Raw genomic sequence first — 25194 nt, forward strand, 5'->3', positions numbered from 1 at the left:
AAAACAGGCTCAATCTCACACATACAAGAAATGCATGCTACTTCCCCAGGCTGGCCTGCTCCTCTTGCAGCCGGGGAGAAAGGAGACCATTTCTGCTGTGCCGAGGTTAACAGCCCTCCTTGGAAACAGAGGGGTCGACAGGGAAGCAGTATCTTTCCTGTCATTGGCACAGATGGCAGCTGATCTGGAGCTGCATTCGGGGAGCAATGAACAGCCTCGAGATACGCTGACCTCTCTCTACAGGGGGAGGTGGGGGAGGTGGCTGCCAATTGCCATACAGAATACAGAAAAAGAAATCGCATAGTAGCCCTCGTCCTCCTTCCCTTTCTTTCGCAGTACAACAATGGTACGTCCTCATGTTTTAGGTACTCAAGTCTTAACAGCAGGCTCATAGTGTGAGAGCGTCTGGGGTATGGTGTCTGCCTTCAGCCTGGGGAGCTTTCTTAGGATCTTCAATCAAGGCTTTGTTCAATAGATATCTTTGATTTAATCAGCAGGGTGGTACTCTCCTGATCAATAATACAAAAAATAAAAAATAAATACAAAACACACAAGTGCAAAAACATGAAACGATTCTAGGTAATACACTGTAGATCATCTCACTCTCACTGTTTGTTATATAGACTGTTCTATAACTATTATTTACAGCTCTGGAAAAAATTAAGAGACCACTGCAAAATGATCAGTTACTCTGGTTTTACTATTTATAGGTATATGTTGGGTAAAATGAACATTTTTGTTTTATTATATAAACTACTGAAAACATTTCTCTCAAATTCCAAATAAAAATATGAATGGAATGGAATGGCTGCCATACATGTAGAGATGCTGATTTAAGAAAAATTAACATTTTTTCCAGAGCTGTATGTGTGTGTGTGTGTGTGTGTGTGTGTGTAATATATATATATTAGGAGCCTCTCTTAAAGGGAGTGCTCCTAATCTCAGCTCGTTACCTATATAAAAGACACCTGTCCACAGAAGCAATCAATCAATCAATCCGATTCCAAACTCTCCACCATGGCCAAGACCAAAGAGCTGTCCAAGGATGTCAGGGACAAGATTGTAGACCTACACAAGGCTGGAATGGGCTACAAGACCATCGCCAAGCAGCTTGGTGAGAAGGTGACAACGATTATTCGCAAATGGAAGAAACACAAAATAACTGTCAGTTAACGGTCTGGGGCTCCATGCAAGATCTCATCTCGTGGAGTTTCAATGATCATGAGAACGGTGAGGAATCAGCCCAGAACTACACAGGAGGATCTTGTTAATGATCTCAAGGCAGCTGGGACCATAGTCACCAAGAAAACAATTGGTAACACACTACGCCGTGAAGGACTGAAATTCTGCAGCGCCCGCAAGGTCCCCCTGCTCAAGAAAGCACATGTACAGGCCCGTCTGAAGTTTGCCAATGAACATCTGAATGATTCAGAGGAGAACTGGGTGAAAGTGTTGTGGTCAGATGAGACCAAAATCGAGCTCTTTGGCATCAACTCAACTCGCCGTGTTTGGAGGAGGAGGAATGACCCCAAGAACACCATCCCCACCGTCAAACATGGAGGTGGAAACATTATGCTTTGGTAGTGTTTTTCTGCTAAGGGGACAGGACAACAGCACCGCATCAAAGGGACGATGGACGGGGCCATGTACCGTCAAATCTTGGGTGAGAACCTCCTTCCCTCAGCCAGGGCATTGAAAATGGGTCGTGGATGGGTATTCCAGCTTGACAATGACCCAAAACACACAGCCAAGGCAACAAAGGAGTGGCTCAAGAAGAAGCACATTAAGGTCCTGGAGTGGCCTAGCCAGTCTCCAGACCGTAATCCAATAGAAAATCTGTGGAGGGAGCTGAAGGTTGAGTTGCCAAATGTCAGCCTCGAAACCTTAATGACTTGGAGAGGATCTGCAAAGAGGAGTGGGACAAAATCCCTCCTGAGATGTGTGCAAACCTGGTGGCCAACTACAAGAAACGTCTGACCTCTGTGATTGCCAACAAGGGTTTTGCCACCAAGTACTAAGTCGAAGGGGTCAAATACACAAATTGGTTGATTGTAGTAAGTTAATTTGCATTCTGATTCTGATCCTTGCAAAATCATGTATTAATAAACTATTTGATCTTGTTTTTGAGAATTTCCTGTTTGTGTGCATCAAAACCTGATCTTCAAACTTGGAAATATTTGCATTATATATGTGAAGGGTGATGTGTGTGAGAGTGTGTGAATCAAAATCTTTCTGGCAGTCAATAAACAAAAAACACCTCCACATTAAATCCAATCAGCCAGAAAATTGCATGAGTAAGCTGCAGTTCAGGAACCAATCAAATGGGAAAAAAAAGGAAAATGGTTTTCACACCAACAAACACTACCGTGCTGCTTTGCTCTGTCTGACATTAGTTAACGACATCAGCTACTATGGAGGCTGCAGAGAATACAGAACACAATACATCACAACACAGGTTTCACAGAGCATAGTCGTCTTGAGCTTATCAGTGGTGATGCTGAATATAGGTACAGAAAGATCAACTACGGTCTAAAGGAGATGTGTGTGTGTGTGTGTGTATATATACATATTTAATTTATTAATTACTTGAATAGTCATGTGCAAAGTAGAAAAGTTAAAGTACCAAGGGGCTAACGTACGAGTGCTTCAGCAGCCTATTCTGCTACCATCAATGCTTTGTGTTCAAACTTTGCTTAAAGAGCCCCCAGTCAGTACCTTGGATGATCAGATTATTATAAGCTTGCTAACTATCACCATCGGCATTTCAGGTTCCAGTTTAGTTTTTTTTGTCACACCAACTAATGCAGCTGTGGATAAACTTGTTCAAATTGATCAGTCAAGCCGATTCCCCGCTGGCAGGAATCTGACATATCCTTGTTTCCTCCTGTTGAGCAATTTCTTTTTCATATTCTCTGGTTGGCTTTAAGGGATGAAGCAGATCTGCCCTTTCTCTGTGTGAGGGTTTGCTCAGGTATCTGGGGAGAGATAGCAGTATAAAGAATGCTTTAAGGAACAGCATCCTTATGATAAGATCAGAGAAGAGGAGAAGCCTTTTTTGTAATATTGACAGCAGTACTGGGTTTAACCCCTTCTTCCCTCTATAGCTCCAAAACAATTGGTCACTTCTTGAACTACCTTTCTGTTTTTAGCCCTCAGAAAGTGTTGATGCCTTGCTTCCTCAAGTCCTTTAAAGCACATTACTAGACTGATTTGGAAGATGTTGCTGTAAAAGTTTTCTTTGTTTTTTAAATAATTTGTCTGTTGGCTTTTTAGCACAGTCAGGTAATCAGAGATCCTTTATTGGTCCTTGGATCCTTTATTTGCTAATTTAGAAACAAAGGAACATGTCCAAAACTACTTACCAAAGAATGAACTGGGATGGCAACAGAGTGCCTGTCCTGGTAGTTTTTTGTATATTTGTTTTATTTCTGGTGTCAACATTGAATCCTTGTTCATGAATGTCTGAACATCAGATCCTAAAATGCCTCCAACATCTGTTTGAAGAATGCCACCCTGCATTAGCAGCACATTTAGATTGTATGTATGTAGATCTGCTTTCCTCTTTGACAGATTCCACAATGGAAAAGGGTTAATGCATGTCAGTTAGCCCACAGTGCACATAATTACAGGCCTTGGCCAAAAGCGTGTTGCCTATAAGCTGTGTGTGTTGGCTGCAGGTTTCCCTGGCTGAGAGTACACTCTTCTCCTCACTCCGGCAACTGATTTGTCATTTTCAAAGCCCTCTCTTTCTGTCTCTTCAGAGAGAAGAAAAAAATGCAGCCTGTGTCGTTAATCAGACGCCTACTGTACTCCGCCTAATCTGTCATAAAGAGACCTGTGTTCTTTGAGTACAGCCGAGAGGCTGCAGAGCAACTGGAGCCAAAGTCATTTAAAGCAGCTTACTGTCATAATGGATGTAGCGTGTCAAAAAGATAACATCTCTTATCTCCACCAAAAGAAAAAAGAAATAATTGTTACTTAGATTCCTAAAATCTAACATGTGTTTCATGAGCCTGTGCAATCCAGATGCCTCTTACCCACAATGACAGAACTGCAACTAGTTTGTCATTAGGGGCAGGAGCTGGGTCCCTGTTTTGACAGCAACAGACATCTGAAGGGACACCTTCTACAAACAAAACATGCAAGATCAATCTTCTTGATTGACTAACAGAGACTGCAATGAATGGAGCTTCAGATCACCGGTCCAGGTTTTCAGACTCCCTTTGGAAGTGCTTTCAAAATCCTTAATGCCTTACATTAAGTGGGCACTTTTCCAGCATAAGTACCAAGTATTTACTTATGTACTTAGTTTAGTTATGCAGAGTTACAATATAGGTAATGTGTAATCACAACATTCACACAGGTTTCATTTTGACAACATGCATACTTACACATTACCTACATTACACCTGTGTGTAGTTGTAATGTAAATACACAGTAAGTACATTAGCAAATTCCCAGTAATTTCACTGACACATTTCCCATTTAATGCAGTTCTACTTGGGCTTAAGATAGGTACATAAGAAAGGTGGTTACAAGTCTTGAAATGTTGATTAAATGTAGTGCCTACCTTCACTTTCAGTATCGTCAAACAGTGTTTTAAACTATGTAAAAATTAATTTCCTCTCCCTGGAATCACAGTGTGGAAAAGAGAGTAGTTTTCAGATGGCTGTGGTTTTAATTCTTACCAAAATAAAATAAACTTCCCTTCATTTCCATACATACATTCTACAAATACTGATATATACCTCACTCTCTAAGGTATTGATAGAGCCATAATTCTGGTCTGCTTTAAATGATTTTCTGGCAGAAAACTGAAAATATTATCTCTATTTTGACATCCAAGTCTGTTGAACGATCTTTTTTTTTTTTTTTTTTTTTTTTTTTTTTTGCATGAATAGTATTTTCCTGTCATCTGGGAATATTGCTATAGCAGAAGAAAAAAATGTTGTCTTCATTGTATTTTAAGTTCTAGTCAAGGAAAGCCCCAAGGAAGTTTAGCAACGCATGAGCAGTTGTTACTTTTTTTATCATCCCAGGTGAAGCTACCATCAACAGATTTCAGTTACTAAAAAACTTTACACCAGGATTGCTGAAAAAGGAGACACTATTCTTTCCAGGCTGTGTTTGGAAATGGACAAGCCTTTTGCAATTGATCAGAAATCTTTTTATAGACTTTTATGATGGCTGTTGCAAATAAACAATTTCCTGTCCCTAATTTGAAACCTTTTCTTTCTTGCACGTTAGGGAAACCTTAACCCATTGTCAGTATTTTTCAGAGGAGAAATTAAATTTAAAGGCATTTAAACTAAATTAATATTTTGAAAGCTTTCTCTGATTACTTAAAATATCCATGTGAAATTGTCATCATGTGGGTACTGCATAAAGTGTACATGGTGATAAAATGATTTTTGAAGCCACATATGTTTGACACAATTACATTTTAAGAACCAACCCACAAACAACAAGAATTAGATACCTGTCCATCCATATCACCATTCCTATGCTGTGCCAAGTAACTTTTTTCAGCAGCTCATCAGAGAGCAGACTACACCTTCCTACACCTATATGTTATCTATTGTTTACATGTTCACACTTCAGTTGAGAAACCATCTCTAGTTGAAACAGGAAGCTCAACAACAAAACTGGATATAAACCTGTGATAGAAAATTGAAACCAAAAGGGAATGAAGAAGGGGACACACATGCAGCTCCCACTTCCAAACGGTTAAATTAAATAAATAATCCTCTTGTTCATTTTGGAGATAGCAGCACTTTAACCTACATGGATGAAACCGTGTTTTTCTATGATGACCTAAATTAGTACGCTTGGTGGAGAGCTGTGATACCGGTTTGCGGGGCTCATTTCAGCCAGTCCATGAATGCAGTGAAATACTATCAATGTGAATGTCTAGCTTGTTATCTAATAGCTGCAGAAGCGATCAGTACAGAGGGTAGAAGGTGCTCCTTCAACACTTGCCATTGCTAAGCCACATCAAAACCTTCCTGCAATATCCCCTTTTTGTGAAGCTTTCATTTTTTCTGCTCTGATGATGGTTGTCTTATCGGCTGAGAGTCAGTTGTCTGAATTTGAATCCATCTTAGAACACAGAGATGAAAAAAAGAAAAGGAAAAAAGAACTCTCTCATTAACATTTTCATTGAGTAATTTATAACCATTAAAGCAGCTTTTGTTTTAAAGATAATAAAACTGTGATTTCTAGATAAAATTGATCTTATTTTTATTAATTAGACAATGGATCAAAACGACAAGAAACCCATAAGCACACTGCCTTCCAATTTGCCTTGCCTTTAATTACACAAGAGCTACAGTCGTCAAAGTGGGCAATTTTAAATAAAAAATGAATCCACAGATTTAAGTAGTGTCCTGCTGAACAGCCGTGTAGTCATTGCAGCCTGTTTAACGCCCTCTTTTTTTTCTTTTTTTCGAGAGACTGCAGAGAATTTTATTTTAGAGTTTACTGAAAAAGAAAAAAGAAAAAGCAATATGTCAGTGCTGACTAAATTGATTCCAGATGGAAAATACTCTGGCAACAACAATTTGTAATGACTTTTGGCAGTGATGTAATTTATTTTCCAAATGCTTTTACAAGTTTTAACTCCATAAAGCAAGGATCAGCAAGAAAAGGATCGCAATTCAAAACTAACAGCTTTTCACAGAATACCTTTCATTGTCATCTGTTTACGTCAATTCTGTGTAGTATAGAGTAATGGGACGAGAAGTTAATGGGAACAAACCAAAAAACCATAAATGAGACCAAATTAAATTCTTCTGACAAACAGTATGATATTCGTCAATTTAAAAAACATCACGCCTCTGGAACTATACAACATCATGTGCATAAAACGTGATTTAACAACTCCTTCGAAAGCAGATGAGTCAAACAGAGGAAGGTATTAAGAGTTCATACCAGGGGAGGATGCTTCGTTACTGCATGTTCTTGATGACCTCCCTCATTTTCAATTAGCAACATCCACCCAAGGAAGTACAGTGGAAAAAGAGCTACTTGCAGTGTAAAGGCAAGTATTTCCCTAAAATGACTAATTTGTCAGTACTTTCATGAAAAAGGCTTCCCCTTGTCACAAGTGAACATTCTTTAAGCCTGATGATCTATATACATTATGATATACCACCACACATCTCAGCACCTGTGAATCAGATGCTTAGAAGGTTTGCATAAGATTACGTGATCAGCAGATATATCCTATAGTTATACGTTTTCAAATATTGATTCATATTCATAAGGTTACTTGAATACCTGTTATTGTATTACAGGAGTCATCTCGCAGGGCCATTGGTGCTGGTACATGTCTGGAGAGAAATATCCCTATAGTTTAGAAAGTAGCATCTCTGTATATTTTTCCCCTCCACTTTTGTTCAACTAGATCATTTAAGCTGTTTTCACAGTACACCATCTAATCCCGGGTTTAGTGGACCCAGAGCGGCCCCAGGCTGAGTTCAGCCCTGCTTGCGTTCACAGTGGCCCTGCACTACAATACATGTGTGATGAGTGCTTCGTCCTGGGTTGGAAATCTCAACCCTGATCTCTAGCAGGGGTGAGTTCACCCTGGCTTCAGAGTCTCATCTCATCTTGAAAATGACAATGTGAAAGAGCTTGATTTTCGACCCAGGGGTCATCCCGGGTTCAACTGTGTAGTGTGAAAGCAGCTTTAGATTAGATGACTGACCCATATCACTTACACGTGTACTACACTGGCTGCCACTCTGAATATGGAATCAATCTAGAGCATTTTTTTTTTTCACTTCCATTTCAAAGATGTTCTAATTTAAGCTGTCTCAAAACAGTTTCATTTCTCCACTCGGATGTCTTGCTTTAAGTTTGTCTTTTCAAGTAATATATGGCCTTCAGCACTTTTTCACCCTCCATCCCCCAAAAAAACAAAATTATAGCTCTTATGGGCAGTTACAGTACCCTTCTCTCTTTGAAAACTGCTGTGACTGCAACAAGGAACACTTCACAAAACTATTACAGCTCTCACATTAAGTGCCGTCTTTAAGATGATGTGTTGCGAACATTCCAGAAACGCCGCTGAAGGGGTACTTGCCACTTTTTCACTACTTGCCAATCATTGAACTATAAAATTAACCCTCCATCTGCAAGCACACTCAGAAAAAGCAGATTCACTCAACAAACTACTGATCTTCGATCGTTGCAAGTTTACCAGATATTCTAAGATTGTCTTAGTGTTTAAACGGCCCTCTAAAATGTCTGACATATTTATGAGTACATTATTTATATGCTCTCATAACATATGTCAGGCTGGTGTTTGTTTCCTCAGAAGTCAAACCGAGTTGAATCATAGTTGGCTTACAATTTGAAAGTGGAGAGATTTTGGAATGTCATGCAGAAGCCTGTATTGAATTAGTGCAAGTGGTTAGCAAAGGACAGGCCAAGGGAAAGACATGTGTGGTTAACACTTGTGCTGTTTTAATTTTCTCCCGTAAACATTTTTTTTTTCCATTAGAGGAGTCCTCTCTAAATTGTGTGCATTAGATAAATCTAAGCATCACTGACCATGCTTGACCACGCTGGTGATGGATACCAGGGATAAGAGGGGAGATTCTGTATTCTGAGCTGCATTCTTGACCTACATGCTTCTGCTGTCTTCACTAAATTAGTATCAGCACATCATTGTAGAACTGTAGTTTGAAATACTTCTACTATCTGTATCTGTCATCAGTAGTAATTGATCTGTTAGATCTAGAAGTGGAATATTTTGTTTTCGTTACATAGATGTGAAATATGGAAATAAAGAGAAGCTTGACAGAGGTAGACAAATCATTATATATAGAGAGATTAGGCTCGGTATCATAGCTTGTAGCAATAATGGCAAAATAATAAATAGACCCTGATTATTTATTTATATTACTATTTACTTATTTAAAGTATTGTTTTTAGAAGTTTGTTTTTAGTGTCTACAGTAATTTATCATTACATGATTTACATTGTCTGGCATTTTAAACTAACGTGAATCAAAATTGTCAAATTTTAAATAGTTTCCCTTATTTACTTGCTTTTAAGGTTTATTTATTTTTCTTTCCTGAAGCATACTGCAGATGTGAATGTCTTTAGGATGCAGCTTTTGGAAGCACTTAAGCCTATCTTGCCTCAAAATATAAAATCTGCTTCAAAAACATTTCCACCCATTTCAAGAATGTATCACGGAAAAATATAACCGGATCCATTTGGGGGAGTTAGCTGATTTTGTATTGGCTTGCCTCTAAAGCAATTATATGTGGCTTCAAAATGTGATGTACAGTGCATTTTTTGAAAATGATTTGTATTGTTCAAGCTTTACTCTTGCAGTAGATGTTAATTAAGCCCTGCTGTGTGTTGCAAATCTTTTTACCAAGCTGGCTACTTTTATTTGACTTCTGCCATGTAACAGGATCAGAGGCTATCACTGATCTGTGCATTTAATTATTCAAAATATATTAAATCTTAATTTCCAGATGCTTTCACGTCTGTCTGCTTAATGCAGACTGAAGATGAATATTACATCTAGCCTGAAGGAGGTTTACTTGATAAGTTCAGAGAATGTGTTTATCCCAGAAATGTATGTTACTTTCTTGAATCACTTGAATCACTAGTCTTGCATGGCCTATAATGTACTATATATTAAGGTTCAGAAGATGGAAAGAATAATTAATTTCAGTGTAACCTCTGAATCCAGTTTATAAAAAGTTAATCTTGGATTATACACAGATTAAATTAATTCTGGTCTAGCAATAACACAGAAGCAGTACCAGATCTGTACAGGACTACAAAACTCCTATGTATTCAGGATCGCTGAGCCTCCTTTGTCAAATTTTCACAGGAAATTTACATTTCTTTAGAGCAGCTACAATTGTTTCATTCATTTAAAATAGAAAAAATGTTTAAGGTTAATCTTTCTATTGTTTGTTTGATTTTTCCAGGGACTTTTCACAGTTGGAAATGACTGATTTCACGGAACCAAATCAGTACTAACCTTGGAAGACCATATGTTTTGCCAGTTAAAGCAAAGAAATCCAATACCGGCATAATTGAAGTTTGTTACGGAGTGCAAGGGGGTTTGGAGGTTGGGGGGCAGGGTTCTATAAGACTTATTCACTTGTTAAGATCACTGATTTCTCGACTGTTTGTGGTCTTTCTCAATGTTTTAGTTGGTGTTGAAATAATATTAAATGAATATTGAAAATGGTTGTGCAGTTAATAGAACTATATGTGTAGTAGTATAACCATTTTTGCAAAACCAATACTTTAAAAACAGTAGAATCGTACATGAGATAAACATATTACACCTGAGACAGAGTCACTAAATGAAAGGACCAATGTAATTCTTCTCTCTAAGTGCCGGATCTTATTCACCTACAGACTAGGCCCTCCCAAGGTTTGTTGTCACCAAATAGTTTTGTTCAGTGCACGCTGTGAGCCTCATTTACCTTAATTCAATGGCCCTTCTGATTATACATTTATTCTAGATTTACTGTAGGTTCCAGTAGATGTTTCTCTTTAGAATTCAGCCCTAGCTATTCTAAGAGCCTTGAACTGCCTAATGAGATGGCAGTGTGATTATTCAACTGTTGCACCAAAGAGGTTTGCCAAAAACAAAAGCAAGAAAAGAGCTTTTAATTTGTTTTAAACTAAGGTCTACAGACCCCTGTATAATTTCTAACAAATTAGCCAGTCAGGTCTCTTTGATTTCTCCGACTCGTCCTAAAACTTAAATTGAAGATAATCATTCTTCTTGTTTATAAATAGACAACACAGTCAGTTGGATTGCATGTGTTGCATGGCTTATTTATCAGATTTTTTGTCCTATTTTAAAGACTGCATTTAATTGTAAGTTCATTACTTTTACACTCTTTTTCCGTGCATGTGAATGTGTACCATTACTTAAAGTCCTAGTAAGTAGTTAAAGCCCAAAGCTGACACACGCACTGCCTTATTATATTATATCTTCTAACCTCTTAACCAAGATCCACGACCAGAATTTTAAAAACATGAGAATTTTTACCAGTCTGGGATGTTTTCTTGGAAAGGAAAGTAGTGAGTGTTATTTAACTAACGGGAGCTCTTTAAGAACGTAAGCAGTGGGTGGTAGAGGGGGTGCTAGAATTGTGATTACCCTGAAGATTTGTTTCTAAGTGCATTAGTGTCTGCTTGTCTTTTTTTTTTTTTTTTCTCCCTCATTCCATAAATTTGTGTGAGTGCAAATATCTTTATCTTTCTGCCAGATGTTAACCACTGGATCGCAAGAGGCAGATATAAATAAAAGCCTGAGCATGTGGTTCTCAGAATAAATAAAGTACATGTGGAATGTCAGATGGGGAAACCCACAAACACTACTGAATCATTCCAATATAATTGTTCACTCTCCACCCCCCAACACACAAGCGCGCGCATACACACATATGTACACACCTCCTTTTAGTATCACTGTGTAGTTCTTTAAGCAAACCTATTACCTGTGATCCTAGAGGTAAAATAGACTATTTTACAGTGCCAAATGACTAGTCAACCATACCACTTCCTGTACATTTACACTACCTTGTCGGGGTCGGTGGAGATGTACAGTGGCTTCAGCCTTAGGTGATAAAGAAACAAGGACTTTGATTAGTTGGAATATTAATTCAGGTTTGAAACCTCATATCAGTTAATGCAAATTAAAATGATCAGATTAGTTTTTTCTCTCCCCCTCCTGGCTACACTAAAAGTTAGTATTTTTTTTTTGTTTTTTTGTTGCTGCACTCCTGAAATTCCTACTTGCTAATTTGTTAATCTTTCTCTTCCTACCTTCAAGCTTTGAAAGCTGATATTAATGCAATAAACCTTGCTCCACCTGCATTTACAATTGTGTGCCTCTCCAGCGAATGAACGAAAACCATCATCAAGAGAAAACCATGTGTGTGGGGGTTTTGTTTATCCTAGTCAATCTTTTCTTGAAGGGCTATCAGCAGGGTGCCAAACAGTCAATTTTGGTTAAATTTAGACAAAGAACTTGGTATGATCTTAAGTGTAGGAGGTGAACTTGAATATAAAGTAATGACAGGTTGTCCTGGTGACATCGTGTTTCGTAAAAGGAAATAAACAGCCCAGTTCCTTGAAAACAGCAATTCATTTTGTGCGAGAAGACGACTACAAAGTCTGAATTTCCATGTTCTGTCAGGTATCTACAGTGAATGTAGTTTCCTTCTGTTGCTGCCCTAATGTATGTAGTGGATTTTTGAAAACAACCATCTCTCATATTTTACGATTAAAACCTTTGTAAAATATCTTCTCGTTTCAGAAGCTAAAAATGATAAGCATCTTCTAATCTCCCAATTAATTAATAATCTTCTCATCTTGCATAATACATTCCTGTGAGAGACTAAGATTCCCATTGTAGAGTTGTAAGAGCTTTATTTATCTTAATACATTCTTCATAAACACAGAGGGAACTGTAATTCTAATTTTAAATATGTAAATGACGATGATACTGCCAACAAATGTCATCCTTTTCTAGAAAGTCAGCATGGTGTACAGGCATGTGTTATTCTGTGACACATTAAAAGGCCATCAGTATCTGTGATGGAAGCTTTATATTTATAGGTCTGCTTTATGTATTGTCTTGCATCCAAAAAAAGGTTCAAGTTCATAATATTTCTATTTGAGCTCTGGAAGTTTATTATTCGTGTTATCTGGCACTACTGTATAGTGTTCTGGAGTAAGACCGCAAATTTCTCTTTTTAGTCTCTCTTCAGAGTTCTCTTGTTCTTTGTTTCTGATGCATAGGGGGAATACAAAAAAAATGTTTAATAATGTTGAAACCCTTCTGAGTCTTCCAGGGGTCTTTCTCCCCCTCCTATTAGTCACCCTTGTTGATCCCAGAGCATGGTAAACTGTTGTGGCTGACATATAGGGCCAGTGAATCATCAAGGGAAATCTTGCCACTTCTAAATGCATTTGCTGCTTGGAGTGAACATACAGATGTCTGCTTACTCGGCGTGATACATGCATTTGTGCTGGAGTCGTTTCCTCCCAAACTATCCAGCTCTGACGCTTGATCTGTTCATTTCCCCACCTGTTTTGTGTCTTGTTGAGCCTTTCCCTGCAAGGCCTATATGTGCAGTAAATTCCATTCTACTGATTCTTAAAGAAGTCTGTTTCTGCTTAAAATACTTCCACCTATGTAGAAATGGTCCCTTCTTTTGTTTCTTTTTATTTTTTATGTTTTAGTTACCCTGACAACTACCAGCAAACTCCCAGCTTCAGTCCGGGCTCTCTTGTATCTCCTGCATCTCTCATCCAGCAAATGAGTTGGCATGTGCTTTACATGGCCTCACCTACAGAGTAGCTTATCAGATCTGTTCTTCTGATAACATGTAAACCCAGATAACAGCTGTAAACAAACTGATTACAAGCACATGAACAGTAAAACTGCAAGAAAAATCCCTTCCACATGAGCACATCAACCGACCCAGGTTACCACTCTGCCTTTAGCAACCCGGGTTATGATTTTTGTTGGCGTGAAAGCATGGACACGGGTAGAAAGTGACCCAGGTTAAGGGCAACCCACCTCAGGAGGTTGGTCAGTCATTTCTGACTTGGGCACAATAAGACAAAAGGCATGATCTTTTCATTGCAATTGTATTGTGAAAGTGCATGACTAGCCCCCTTGGCACCGTGTGGTAACCTGGGTATGGTCAACCGGGGTAGAAGATGCTAGTGTGAAAGGGGCTTTGGTAAATTATTGGACCTATTTTTGTATTATATTGTATTAAGTTAAATGTATTTCAAAACCAATATTTTCAGTCTTTGTCTCCACTTGCTTTGAAAGGTAGAATATTGAGTAGTTTAGTATTTTGATAGTCTCTTGCTTAGTGCTGGTGCTCTAATGTTACTAGGCAGGGCACCATTTTTGGTCTGGCAAAAACATTCTAGTCCAAGTACACACTAATGTTACACATTGGACATGTTTCTGTGAAAGGACAAATAATATGCCTTTACATGTTGTAGTCCCATGAAGTGTTTTTACTTTTTCACCCTCCAGCCCTGTTTTCTCTTCACTGGAATTGGTTTGTCGCAGCTCTTCATCTTCATATCCCATATCAATCAGCTCTATTGGTTATCTTTAACATGCTGCCCCTACATCGCTCAGTCATCACCTTTCATTCTGCACCCTGGTATTGGTCACTTTGTGGTTAATCCATCACTTCTTCACATTCGCCCATCTCTATTCACTTGACACATCATCTTTCAGGAACTGGGCTGTTTGAACACTATTACAGTTACTCACTTCGTCCTACATTACAATTTGCACTAGGGAATTTGGCTGTTTTCCAAAGACTGCAAACTACTGCTCTCATAGTTTACTGTCATTTAGTTGATATCTGCTACACTTTATTTTGAGAGCAGTTTATAAAAGAATGCTATTGATTGTTAAAGCTTTTAACAATGCAGGTTCGGTACCTCAGCTTTTCAATGATTGCCATTCTGGAGTCTCAAACATCAAACAAAGCATTAGTGAACTTACAAATATTATTTTGTGTTAGATTAGGTGGAACACATTTTGCCATTGGCTTACGAGTTCGCACAAGAACATAAGAAAGTTTACAAACGAGAGGAGGTCATGCGACCCATCGTGCTCGTTTGGTGTCCATTAATAACAAAGTGATCCAAGAATCCTATCCAGTCTGTTATTAAATGTTCCCAAATTTTCAGCTTCAACCACATCACTGGGGAGTTTGTTCCAGATTGTGACTATTCTATGTGTGAAGAAGTGTCTCCTGTTTCCTGTTTTGAATGCCTTGAAGCCCAATTTCCATTTGTGTCCCTGGTTGCATGTGTCCCTGCTGATCTGGAAAAGCTCCTCTGGTTTGATGTGGTCGATGCCTTTCATGATTTTCAAGACTGGAATCAAGTGCCCACATAGTCTCCTCTGTTCCAGGGTGAAAAGGTTCAGTTCCCTCAGTCTCTCAGTAGGACATTCCCTTCATATATGGAATAAGTCTGGTTGCTCTCCTCTGAACTGCCTCTAGAGCAGTGGTTCTATACAATTTTACTAGTTATTTTATATATAGCATATATATTAAGGATGAAACCAAATAGTCGAAAATTCAACTATTCGTTGGCCACTATCGACAAGTGAATCTAACATAATAGTTAATATTATAGTTAATAGTTAGATAGTTAATAATAATAATAAAATAATATTGATTTTATTTTAAAATCTTTGAGTTTGATTGGCTCTCTATGTAGCTGTAATGGTGATTGACGGGAGAGTGGGATTTGTTATTTCTTGTCTGTGATTGGCTGACATTGACAGATCTGCGCGACTCTGCCAATGGGATCGGTGCAATTCAGATCTGCGGCGCTACAAGAACGCGACCAATGGCTTCCTCTCAGTGTTTCTGCGTGGAAATACTCTGACAAAGTAAATTGAAACACTGTTAAGTGTATAATATGTGCAGTGCAATTAATATACCACAAATCTACAGCTGGTATGTTAACTTACCTAAAAGCCAAACACCCTTCTGCGAAACTAGCAATGACAGAAAAGGAAAGAGGAGCAACAAACTAATATTATTAAAACACACACAGCCAGCTAATGCTATATATTTTGTTTTCACTGGAACTTGAACGCACAGGTATGTTTCCGAATGTATTTAATAAAGTTGTTGTGTTAGATGAGTATTTTAAAATAAACTTCAGAACTTCTTCCAATTGCAAAAATTGTCACATTGAATAATTTTGCATTTAATGTATTTTTTGTTAATGTATTTCCAATATATTGCAGCAGAAAGACCTGGCGAGCTCGTTTCCACTCGATGACATTTTGGAGCTGCAAGTTATTCTTATGTATTTATTTTACCGTAATTATCACCTCATATAAACTGCTGTGTATTTTGATCTGAAACTACCAATCAGTGGCTCACAGACAATGCTGTCTGACAATCCTCTCTTCTGATTGGCCAGGACTGGATATAGAAGAATCCAATAACCGAGACCCGATTTCCACTCTTGTGAGTCACGACAGTACATGTTGTTTTTAATGTGTGTAAGTGTAGAAAGAGTCGTTTCACAGAGAGAGGTCGATGCAAAAGATATCAGTTTATCCAATGCGATTTCAGCGGGGCAGCAATCAACAGTTGTCCGATGCCCTTCGGGGATTTCTTGTCTCGTCTTGACCTTTTACCCGTTTAGCTCTTTCGCCGAGCCCCCCCAGCGGGGCACGCCCCACAGTTTAGGAACCTCTGATCTAGAGCAGCAATATCTTTCTTGAAGTGTGGAGCCCAGAACTGTACACAGTATCCAGATGAGCTCTAATTAGTGCATTGTACAGTCTGAACATTACTTCCAGTGATTTGTTTGTTTTTAATTCTGCTAGTCCCTTTACTGTCTCCTCCTCATTTATCCTGATCTCTCTTAGGGTTTGACTGGACTGATTGTTAACCTGTGGCATGTTATCGGTCGTTTCTTTTGTAAAAACCTCTGTGAAATACTCATTCAGAACATTTGCCACATCTTGTTCGTTTTCCAAGATACTTCCATTTTTGCCCTTTATCTGTTTCACTTCCTCCTTTATTGGCTTCTTGCTGTTGTAGTATTGAAAAAAGCTCTTTGCATTAGTTTTAGCTCTAAGAGGTATGTTTGTTTCTATTCCCCTCTTTGCTTTCCTGATCCCTTTCTTAATATCTTTTTGCAGTTCAGCATATTCTTTGTATTTTCTTTCGTCTCTATCCCTTTTGTATGCGCTTTACAACAATTTATTTCTCTTTATTTTTTTGCATACCTCTATTAAACCATTTTGGCCAATGTTTTTTGGTCCTCAATTTGCTAAGTTTAGGTACAGATTTCTCAAGTAGTATATTAAAATATACCCATCCATTTTCAAATGAATCTGTATCCAGTGTGCTCCAGTCTACCTCTTCTTAGCGCCGCCTCATACCTTCAAGCTTTGCTTTTCTAAAATTGTAGATCATTGTTTTAGATTCTGTCCTTGTTTTTTGAAATAATCCTTCAAAGCTAACCATATTGTGGTCACAGTTCACCATTGGTTCTCTAACTAGTGTCCCTCTGACTCTATCTTGGTCATTTGGTTCCCTGACAAATTGAGTTAGAAAGCAGTCATTTACCATCTCAACCATTTCTATTTCTTCTTCTGTAGTCCCAATTGAGCTTTCCCAGTCTATGTTTGGGAAATTGAAATCCCCCATTGTAACAGTCACATTCTTGCTACATGCAGTCCTGATTACACTGTACAATGCAACATCTTGCTGAATATCTGAGTTGGGTGGTCTGTAACACACTCCTACCACTAATCCTCCAGATCTTTTATTCAAAAGTTTAACCCACAAAGATTGTTTCGTTACTAGGATCTAATTTGAGTTCTTCTGCCTCAGTGTCATTTCTGACATATAATGCTACCCAACCACCTCTTTGATTTTGCCTGTCTCTCCTGAACTGTGTGTATCCTTTCAACTTGTATTCATCCCCATCATTTTCTGTAAGACATGTTGTAGGAGTGACGGAAACATCATAGTCACCCACCAGCACTGTGGCTTCTAGGTCTAATATCTTGTTCCTCATTCTCCTTGTCCTGTTGTCCTGTCTTTAAGAGATTGACATTGGTATATTTTGTCCTGAAACTGGTAAGGATCAAGCAGTCTTGTTAATCCTCAAAATAGCTGAAGCAACCCCATCCCCGCTGTATAATCCATGTCCAAAAAATTGCAGCCAATAGACCAACTGATGGTTTAAGAAAATAAACTCAAGCAAAGCAAGACAGCTTGGGATCAAATCTGGTGAACTGGAGTGGTTCCCCCTTTAGAAGACAGTGTTTATGTATTTATATATACTGTGCATTCTCTGGCTTTTTCATTTTAAAAGGAAGCTTCTTTAAAAAAAAAAAAAAAAAAAAAAAAAAGGATTGCTTAAAATGTGAAATGGCTTTTCGAATCGCTGTTTCCCTATATGCCATGCAAAAACCTCTAAACAAAATGGTGGCAGATTGATGTGGTTTGTCTGTGAATGTCTCTGCATTTATTGAAAGTCTGGATCACGCCTGTGACACTGTACCTCCACCTGCTATACAAACAGTAGGCCTGGAGAGAAAAATGAAAAAAACTTTGCCCCCTGAATTGCAGTCTCTGAACACTAATTCATTAAAACAAATAATATAAAAAGAAGGAAAACACCCCTCTGGTAAAATAAACAGTTTGCAGTTATGTAATTTAAATGTTTTGACACCTGTCATAATTCTTAAGGCACTATTTTTTTTTCTTTTTCGTCATGAATGTCACTGGTTTCCGTCAAACCCTTTAAAAACATAAATGCTGATCTACAATAAAATGAAGCCAGGTTGTAAGTGGTGTGTCTCAAAAAATAAAACCGTGACGGGTTGTATTTTTCATAAAGATTTTGGCAGGGAAAGTTGCTGAAAGGCAGGTTTTGGTTCTGCAAATGTAGACTGAGGGGCTGAGTGTTTGAGTTTAAGGTTTCTCATTGCAGATTTGTGTTCTGTAGTTGGGATAGGAAAAATGTAATTTTTCCATCTAACAAGCTGCTTTTAAAGTTTGGCAACGGTGTGCATAATCAATGTATCTTAACCTTTATATATTTCAGGGAATTAAATGTGTTTATTGCTTTTCTTTGCTGCAGGTGTCAGAACATACTTAGTGGTACATCTAGAAGTTAATTAGATGAAACTACAGTGGATTGTATATTTATTCATTAACTAAATGAATCCAGGGTTATTTTTTATGATTACAAATATTGCAAAGAAACAATGTAAATGGTACCTAACTTATATTGGACAAAGTGGTATTTTGTAGAGGCATTTGTTTTTTTGTGCTACAATTATATATTCTACAATACTTGCTATTTAGAGATGTCATGAGAGGTAACTTTGAAAGCCCTACAGTGCATCTACAGAAACACTGGGACCTACAGAGGAAAGTGTTAACATTTTGAATGTTGGTGGCCTTCTTTCCTGACAGAATACTTGACTAGAGCACAGTTTCTGGACTGTTTGGGTACAAGGCCTTGTATTACATTCCCTGAGCATATGGTTCCCTTTGAGAGCTCTGTTTGCTTCCTCTCTTCAAAGAAGCATATCGTAACCAAAGCAACTTAATAGTAGACTATTTATTTAATTTTTTTGCAGTCCATGCCTAATTATTATTTTAGTTTTGGTTTTGTGGTAGCTGTTTGAGGCAGTGATTGATACAGTGCTGTATGAGGTCTTCCTGGTATGGTACTGATTTTCTTAGCTTTTTCCCCTTTATTTTGACTGTACTTACTTTAAAGGTGTTTCAGGTTACTCCCAGATGTTTTAAAGCAAGTGTACTGTGTCTTATTTTTGCATTCTATATCTGGAGTGCAAGAAAGGACCCAGCAGCTGTAGAATTGGTTTACATATTTTTCAAACTACGTTTTGGATTGCTAAGTGATCCTAATTATTGCTGACGTAGTCCATTAGATTGTGTATATTCATTACTTACGTCAATAAAGTCTACAGTAAATGTAAATGTAACTATGTAATTCATATTAAAGATATTTAGACTTAATGTAATTCATGTAAAGTTCTTCAGTGTCTGAATTGTGACATCTTTTTTTTCCCCATTCGAGATTGACGACTTAGAAAACTAATGGCTACAGGCAATGGAGTAAGAACAAATGTAATACCCAATAATTCTCCCTAATGCTGTTGATGCATCCAACTAATTAATATATTTATATATTTTTAAACCACACATCAAAAGATATAAAATGAAACATCTCTGATTTTAAAATAAATACAAAAATGTCAAACTGCTGTAATACGGTCAAATTTTGCAAATAAATCACTGGGTAATGCGATTTTTATTGACAAGAACCTGAAAATACTCAACTTTTATTTATTGCCCTTTTGTATTCTGTAAGTTGTCTTTACCTTTATATTCCACTCGGCATCAGATGTATGAGTTTCTGTGTGGGGGGGGTATTTGCATTAAAGCTCAAGGAAATGAAACAATGCAGTGATTGCATTGACGAACACGGAATGCGGCGGAAGTCAGAAATGAGAGCTTCAGTTCTTCTAAATGCAACATCTGCTCGGCTCTTGTTAAATGTGCAGTAACCCCAAATCAGTTGCTGCCAATTCACATTCAGTTACGATCATTTCAAGTGTGCCATTAGATTCTATTACTTTACCTTCATGTGTATTATTTGTTTTTTAAAGCACTCCTACCTCCTTGCTATTAATTTACAGCATAATTTCAAGTCAAGTCAATTTCAGTACAATTTCTAAAACCTCATTCGGGTCACTTAATAAGCTCATATGAAAGAGTGTATATAAAACCCATGTATCCACTTCCTGTATCTTTAAAAATGTAAATGAAGTGATTCAGTTATGTAAAGCAGGTTTTAAAAATCACTTGGCCCCCTTTTTGTTTTTAGAAAATCATGCTGTATGTGAACCATTTAATGGTGATTTTAGTTTTTCTTGAAGGATCTTTTTCAGTTTACATTTGAGAGAAAGCCTGCAGGTGATCAAACTGAATTAAATTCAGATTGAAACGTTGTTAAAATGTCTCTACCTAATACACCTTGCGTTGATTTGATAGTGTTTGTGGAAAAAAATTAAATGAGTACAGTAGACGCCCCCCCCTCCACTAGTTTATCATGTCTTTTAAGGGTTAATCTGTGACCTGAATCTCAATATGGCAGGGCTGTACGGTCAGTTTTTTGCAGTCAGCAGTGTGAGGCCCTCACGAGCCCGTGTGTAGCCCTGGAGCAAGGTACTGAAGCGGGACATTGCGGTAGACAGGTGCCGAAATGATAGATCTCCAAGACTTCCCCACCGTACCAGCAACACCGGCGACAGCAGTAATACTGATAATAATGTGGAAACAAGAATCCTTCTTTCCCAGTTTCCCACATAAATAACCAGTGCAAGCGCAGGCCACTCCAGATAGGACAGCCTGAGGATAACGTTTTTTTTTTTTTTTCTCTCTCAAATGTCAGTTTATGTAAAATAATAGGGTCCTTACTATAGCTTATTGTTCCTCTTGAATAGCTCCATGCAGGATGCTTGTATAATCGGTTGCTGAGCCAAATGTGCAGGCAGGGAATATAAATTGTAGAAATGGCCATACCAGCTAACTGCTTATTGGTCCCTACAACCCCGGTGAAGGTCCCCCCCTTTTCTTGTCTTCCTTGTCTCATTCTTTTTCTTCCCCCTGTTGTCATCGTCATCTTCTTTCTGTTTTCTCCCTCTCCTGAACTCTTGTCGTGCCTTGATTGAAGGGTATACTGACCTGTTATTTTGATTTGTATACATATCTTAATTTCTTAACCATTTATGTTTTATATATATATATATAACTTTTTTAGGATTTCTGCGAAGCATTGTGTGTCAGTTGAACCTGTTTTCTTCCTGTATAGTACAACAGTATCTTACAGCCACACCAGTGTTCTTGTTGTTAATTGTACTTTATTTCATAGAAAGAACATGCAGATGGATTTTTTGCATTTAGCATGTGTCCAACATAATCTGTACTGTGCTGGCAGTGTAGCAGTAGCTGAGTATTGTGAACACAATCAAGGGAAAAAATGTACCCAATATCCCAATTCTTACACATATCTATAAATAGTAAAACCAGAGAAACTGATAATTTTGCAGTGGTCTCTTAATTTTTTCCAGAGCTGTATATTTATTGTTTGGTTGGTTTCAGTCCCCTCCAAAAAGCACTAGTCCCTATTCTGTAGTTTATTATCCATACTGCTTAGAGCTTTCAATACAAATCAGCTCAGCACATTACAGTAGGTCTTTGAGTGTGACTGGTGACGCAGGCCTCAGTCCAGCAGAGAGGGCAGTAGTGCCTCCTGGAGTGGTAGCCATCGATATCACGATAAACATTTTATGAGCAATGATACAAGAGCCAGCCTGAGAGTTCATAAGGCCATGCTGGATGTGTACATTTATTTTCCTGAAGTCCAATTGTTGTTGGTCTGAGGTAGTCATAGTAATCGTAGACAGCCTTGCTTCAGAGATGATCAATACCAATAACACAGGATTAATTATGGCTTTCTAAGACCTTGATGCATTGTACTAGTAAACAATACACTAATAAGCAGTTTTTGTATTTGAACACCAACATTTCAAATAAACTGACATCATTAAGCTCCTTTCCACTTTCCCCAGATTAGTCTAATTCCATGTAAACAGTAGGATCTCCTGCTGAACTTAATTTTGTTAAATGCTGTTATTTATTGAGGGGTTGAGATAGCAGGATACATAATAGCATAATTAAAGGACAATATTTTCTTTTACAGAGGGTACCCTGTGGGTGCAAGGCGGGAGGAATTTGGAGGAAACTAGTGCCAGCAATTTTGTGTGGTTCCAAAAAAATTCCAATCGAACGCCTTTGTTTGAGTCCTACCATCCGACGAGGGCTTGTGAATGTTGCCCGTTTCTCCCACTGACAAGCTGCTCTTTTCTGTTTTTCTTCTCTTCACAGGATTGCCCACAGATCCTCCCTTCCACTCAGATATACATCCCCGTAGGTGTAGTGAAGCCCATCACCCTGGCAGCCAAGAATCTCCCCCAGCCGCAGTCAGGCCAGAGGAACTATGAATGCATCTTCCACATCCAGGGCACAGTTATCAGTGTCACAGCACTGCGTTTCAACAGCACCAGCATTCAGTGCCAGAAGACTTCGGTAAGTCCCCCCTTTACGTGATGACCTCACTGGCCATTCGCCGGTGTCCTGTTCAGTCCACACGGCAGAGGTTCACAACAAAAATATCACCTCTCCATTGTGATGAACAAGGCTTGCTAATAATCTGACAGTTAGAAGATAAGCATACGTTGATCTTTGAGCTCATGTGAATCCTCCGCCTGTGAGTTTGAAAGTTTCTCATGCAGAAGAAAGAAGAGTACGATTTTCTTTTTTCCATTTAGGAATACACTTTAGAACTGGGAGCGCTGGTGAGCCCCATCACAGAAATTAAATGTAAGTCTAAGAGAATTTGAATCATTGAGACAGATGTGTGAAAACTAAAGAAATTGTTTTTTTTTTTTTTTTTTTTTTTTTGGTTATTCGATATTTTTATTTCTCCTATGAAGGTACATTATACAAATCTGTGGCTTGCCGTGTCATTTTCATGATGGCATTTCATTTTCTTTTCCTTTCACCACCTCTAGTCTTTTTTTAATTATTGCCTTGTTGGAATGCTCTAAACCAGTATGAGCTTGCATGAAGAACAATGGGGAAGTGTGATTTTTCTCTTTTTTTTTTTTTTTTTCCTTTTTCTTCTCATGCTGGGGAAGTTCTCGTAACCACTACATTATCCGGCTGCATCTCCGACAGCCCATTTTCAGTCTGCCCTTTATTCATTTTGGCAGGTGGATCATGTTATCCAAACTAGTTATCCTGCTCATTGCGTTTGAAAAATGGTTTGTTTAAGCTGTGGCCCTGCTCTGTGCTGCTTTTGGCATAGGCTGTTTTTTCTTTAGCTTTTGTAGCCTTTTTCTTCCCCCCTCCAGCCCCCTGTCTTTACAACTCTTCCTTGGACCTCAGTCTTGCTTGCCGTCTGCTGCTTTTCATGGGAATCGGAGAAGAGAGGGCCAGGGTTAGGGGAGGAAGGCGGGGGTCGCAGATTCTAAAGGGTACCAAAGCTGGCTGCTTCACTGAGGCTGCAAATGTGAAGAGGAAATGTGCCATGCCCGATTGCCCAGTGAATTGATCCTGTTTACCCTTGTATTCGCAGTTAGAAAATTGTGAATTCAAGGCCAGTGATGGATCCGACTGTCCTTTGCCTAAGGGGTAAGAGGGGATAAGGTTGTTTGCGTGATACCAAGCTAGTTTGACAGCTATGGATTTGCGATTTTCTTCCAAGCCACCTGTTTCATATTTAGCAATCAGCCTTTTTTTTTTTTTTTCCTTTCTTTCTTTGATATTCCCTATCTGATGGTCCCTGAGCTTTTTGTTCTGGGAGTTGCTGACAAACACACTGAAAGGTCAAATGGCTACCTTGTGGACAACATTTTAGTGCACAATTGACCCGTTTATTGTGTTTTTTTATTATTGTTATCCCCATGGTATATTGGGATGAAAAAAAAACATTACACGTTGCAATTTTGATTTGTTGATGAAAGCTAACACGTCTGTTTCGATAAACTACAGAAATGTGTGTTGCTCCTGGTAGGCATCAGTAGAAGATGCTCGTTCTTTGGTTAGCACTGATAACCCATTGGAATCAGGGTGATCAAAGCATTAGTGGCACAAATTAGTAGATTCAATGGAAAGCTTGTGTAGCTTTGATTATAATAGTAAAGATACCTTTTGTTAAATGTGTTTTTGATCTTAAATTATCCTAATGCACTTTGCAAGTAGAAGTGGACTCGCTTCATCCACCACTGATGTGCAGTACCCTCTGGGGTGCAGTATGTCTACATAAGTTCAATCTTTACTTATTGATATTATTCAGCATTCATAAACACCCAGTACATATTGTAACTAAGGCACTACTGCAGACCTAAAGCCATTATGGCAAGTTGTTCTACATATCTGACAGCTGGATGCCCTTCAGTTAAAGTCTTTATTGATGACTATTATAGCATGCTATCTGGAAATTCAAAAGGTTTCTGACAGATCACTAATTAAAGTCTGAGAGCTTAGAAAGCAGTGTCTTCTAAATAGGCATTTATTGACCATTGATGTTCTAGCCATTAAAAATCAACGGCAAAAAAGGAAAATGTGTTCAGGTACTCAACATTTATGAATTTTTGATAAACCAAACATGAATTATGTTTTTTTTTTCTTCTCTGTAGTAATCCTGGGTATTTGTATAATGGGGGATGTCATTATGTTTTCCAGCCTATACAGAAAATGTTTCTTTAGAAATCTTGCTAACCAGAACGGTGACCAAATGGCAGTAACGGCAAAGCATCCCACAAGCAGCACAACAGCTGCCATCTTTATTGAAAACGGCTCTGTCACTTGTCACTTGTCACTTAGGATTGCGTGACTGCTTTTTAAGCTGGACTGCTTGGTAAAGCCCCCTCATGCATTTGGTAATTGTTACACATTATTTCACACCAAACATCAACCCATCCTTTCTCATGATTCTCCTCTTGTTTTCAGCTGGCCACAGTCAAAGCCTTTTTACAATTCATTTTATTTATTTTTATTTTGCCTGAAA

General features: G+C 38.3%; 1 protein-coding gene across 1 annotated transcript in view; it reads left to right on the forward strand.

Moving 5' to 3' along the window:
- The window catches only part of plxna1a (plexin A1a), a 311729-nt gene that overhangs the window by 204772 nt on the left and 81763 nt on the right, over positions 1 to 25194 (forward strand). The window contains exon 10 of the mRNA XM_066698365.1: positions 22509 to 22709. Within this exon, the coding sequence (XP_066554462.1) occupies positions 22509 to 22709 (201 nt within the window). The remainder of the gene's footprint in view (positions 1 to 22508; positions 22710 to 25194) is intronic.

This window comes from Amia ocellicauda, chromosome 3 (genome assembly GCF_036373705.1).
Source record: "Amia ocellicauda isolate fAmiCal2 chromosome 3, fAmiCal2.hap1, whole genome shotgun sequence".
Taxonomy (NCBI): Eukaryota; Metazoa; Chordata; class Actinopteri; order Amiiformes; family Amiidae; genus Amia; species Amia ocellicauda.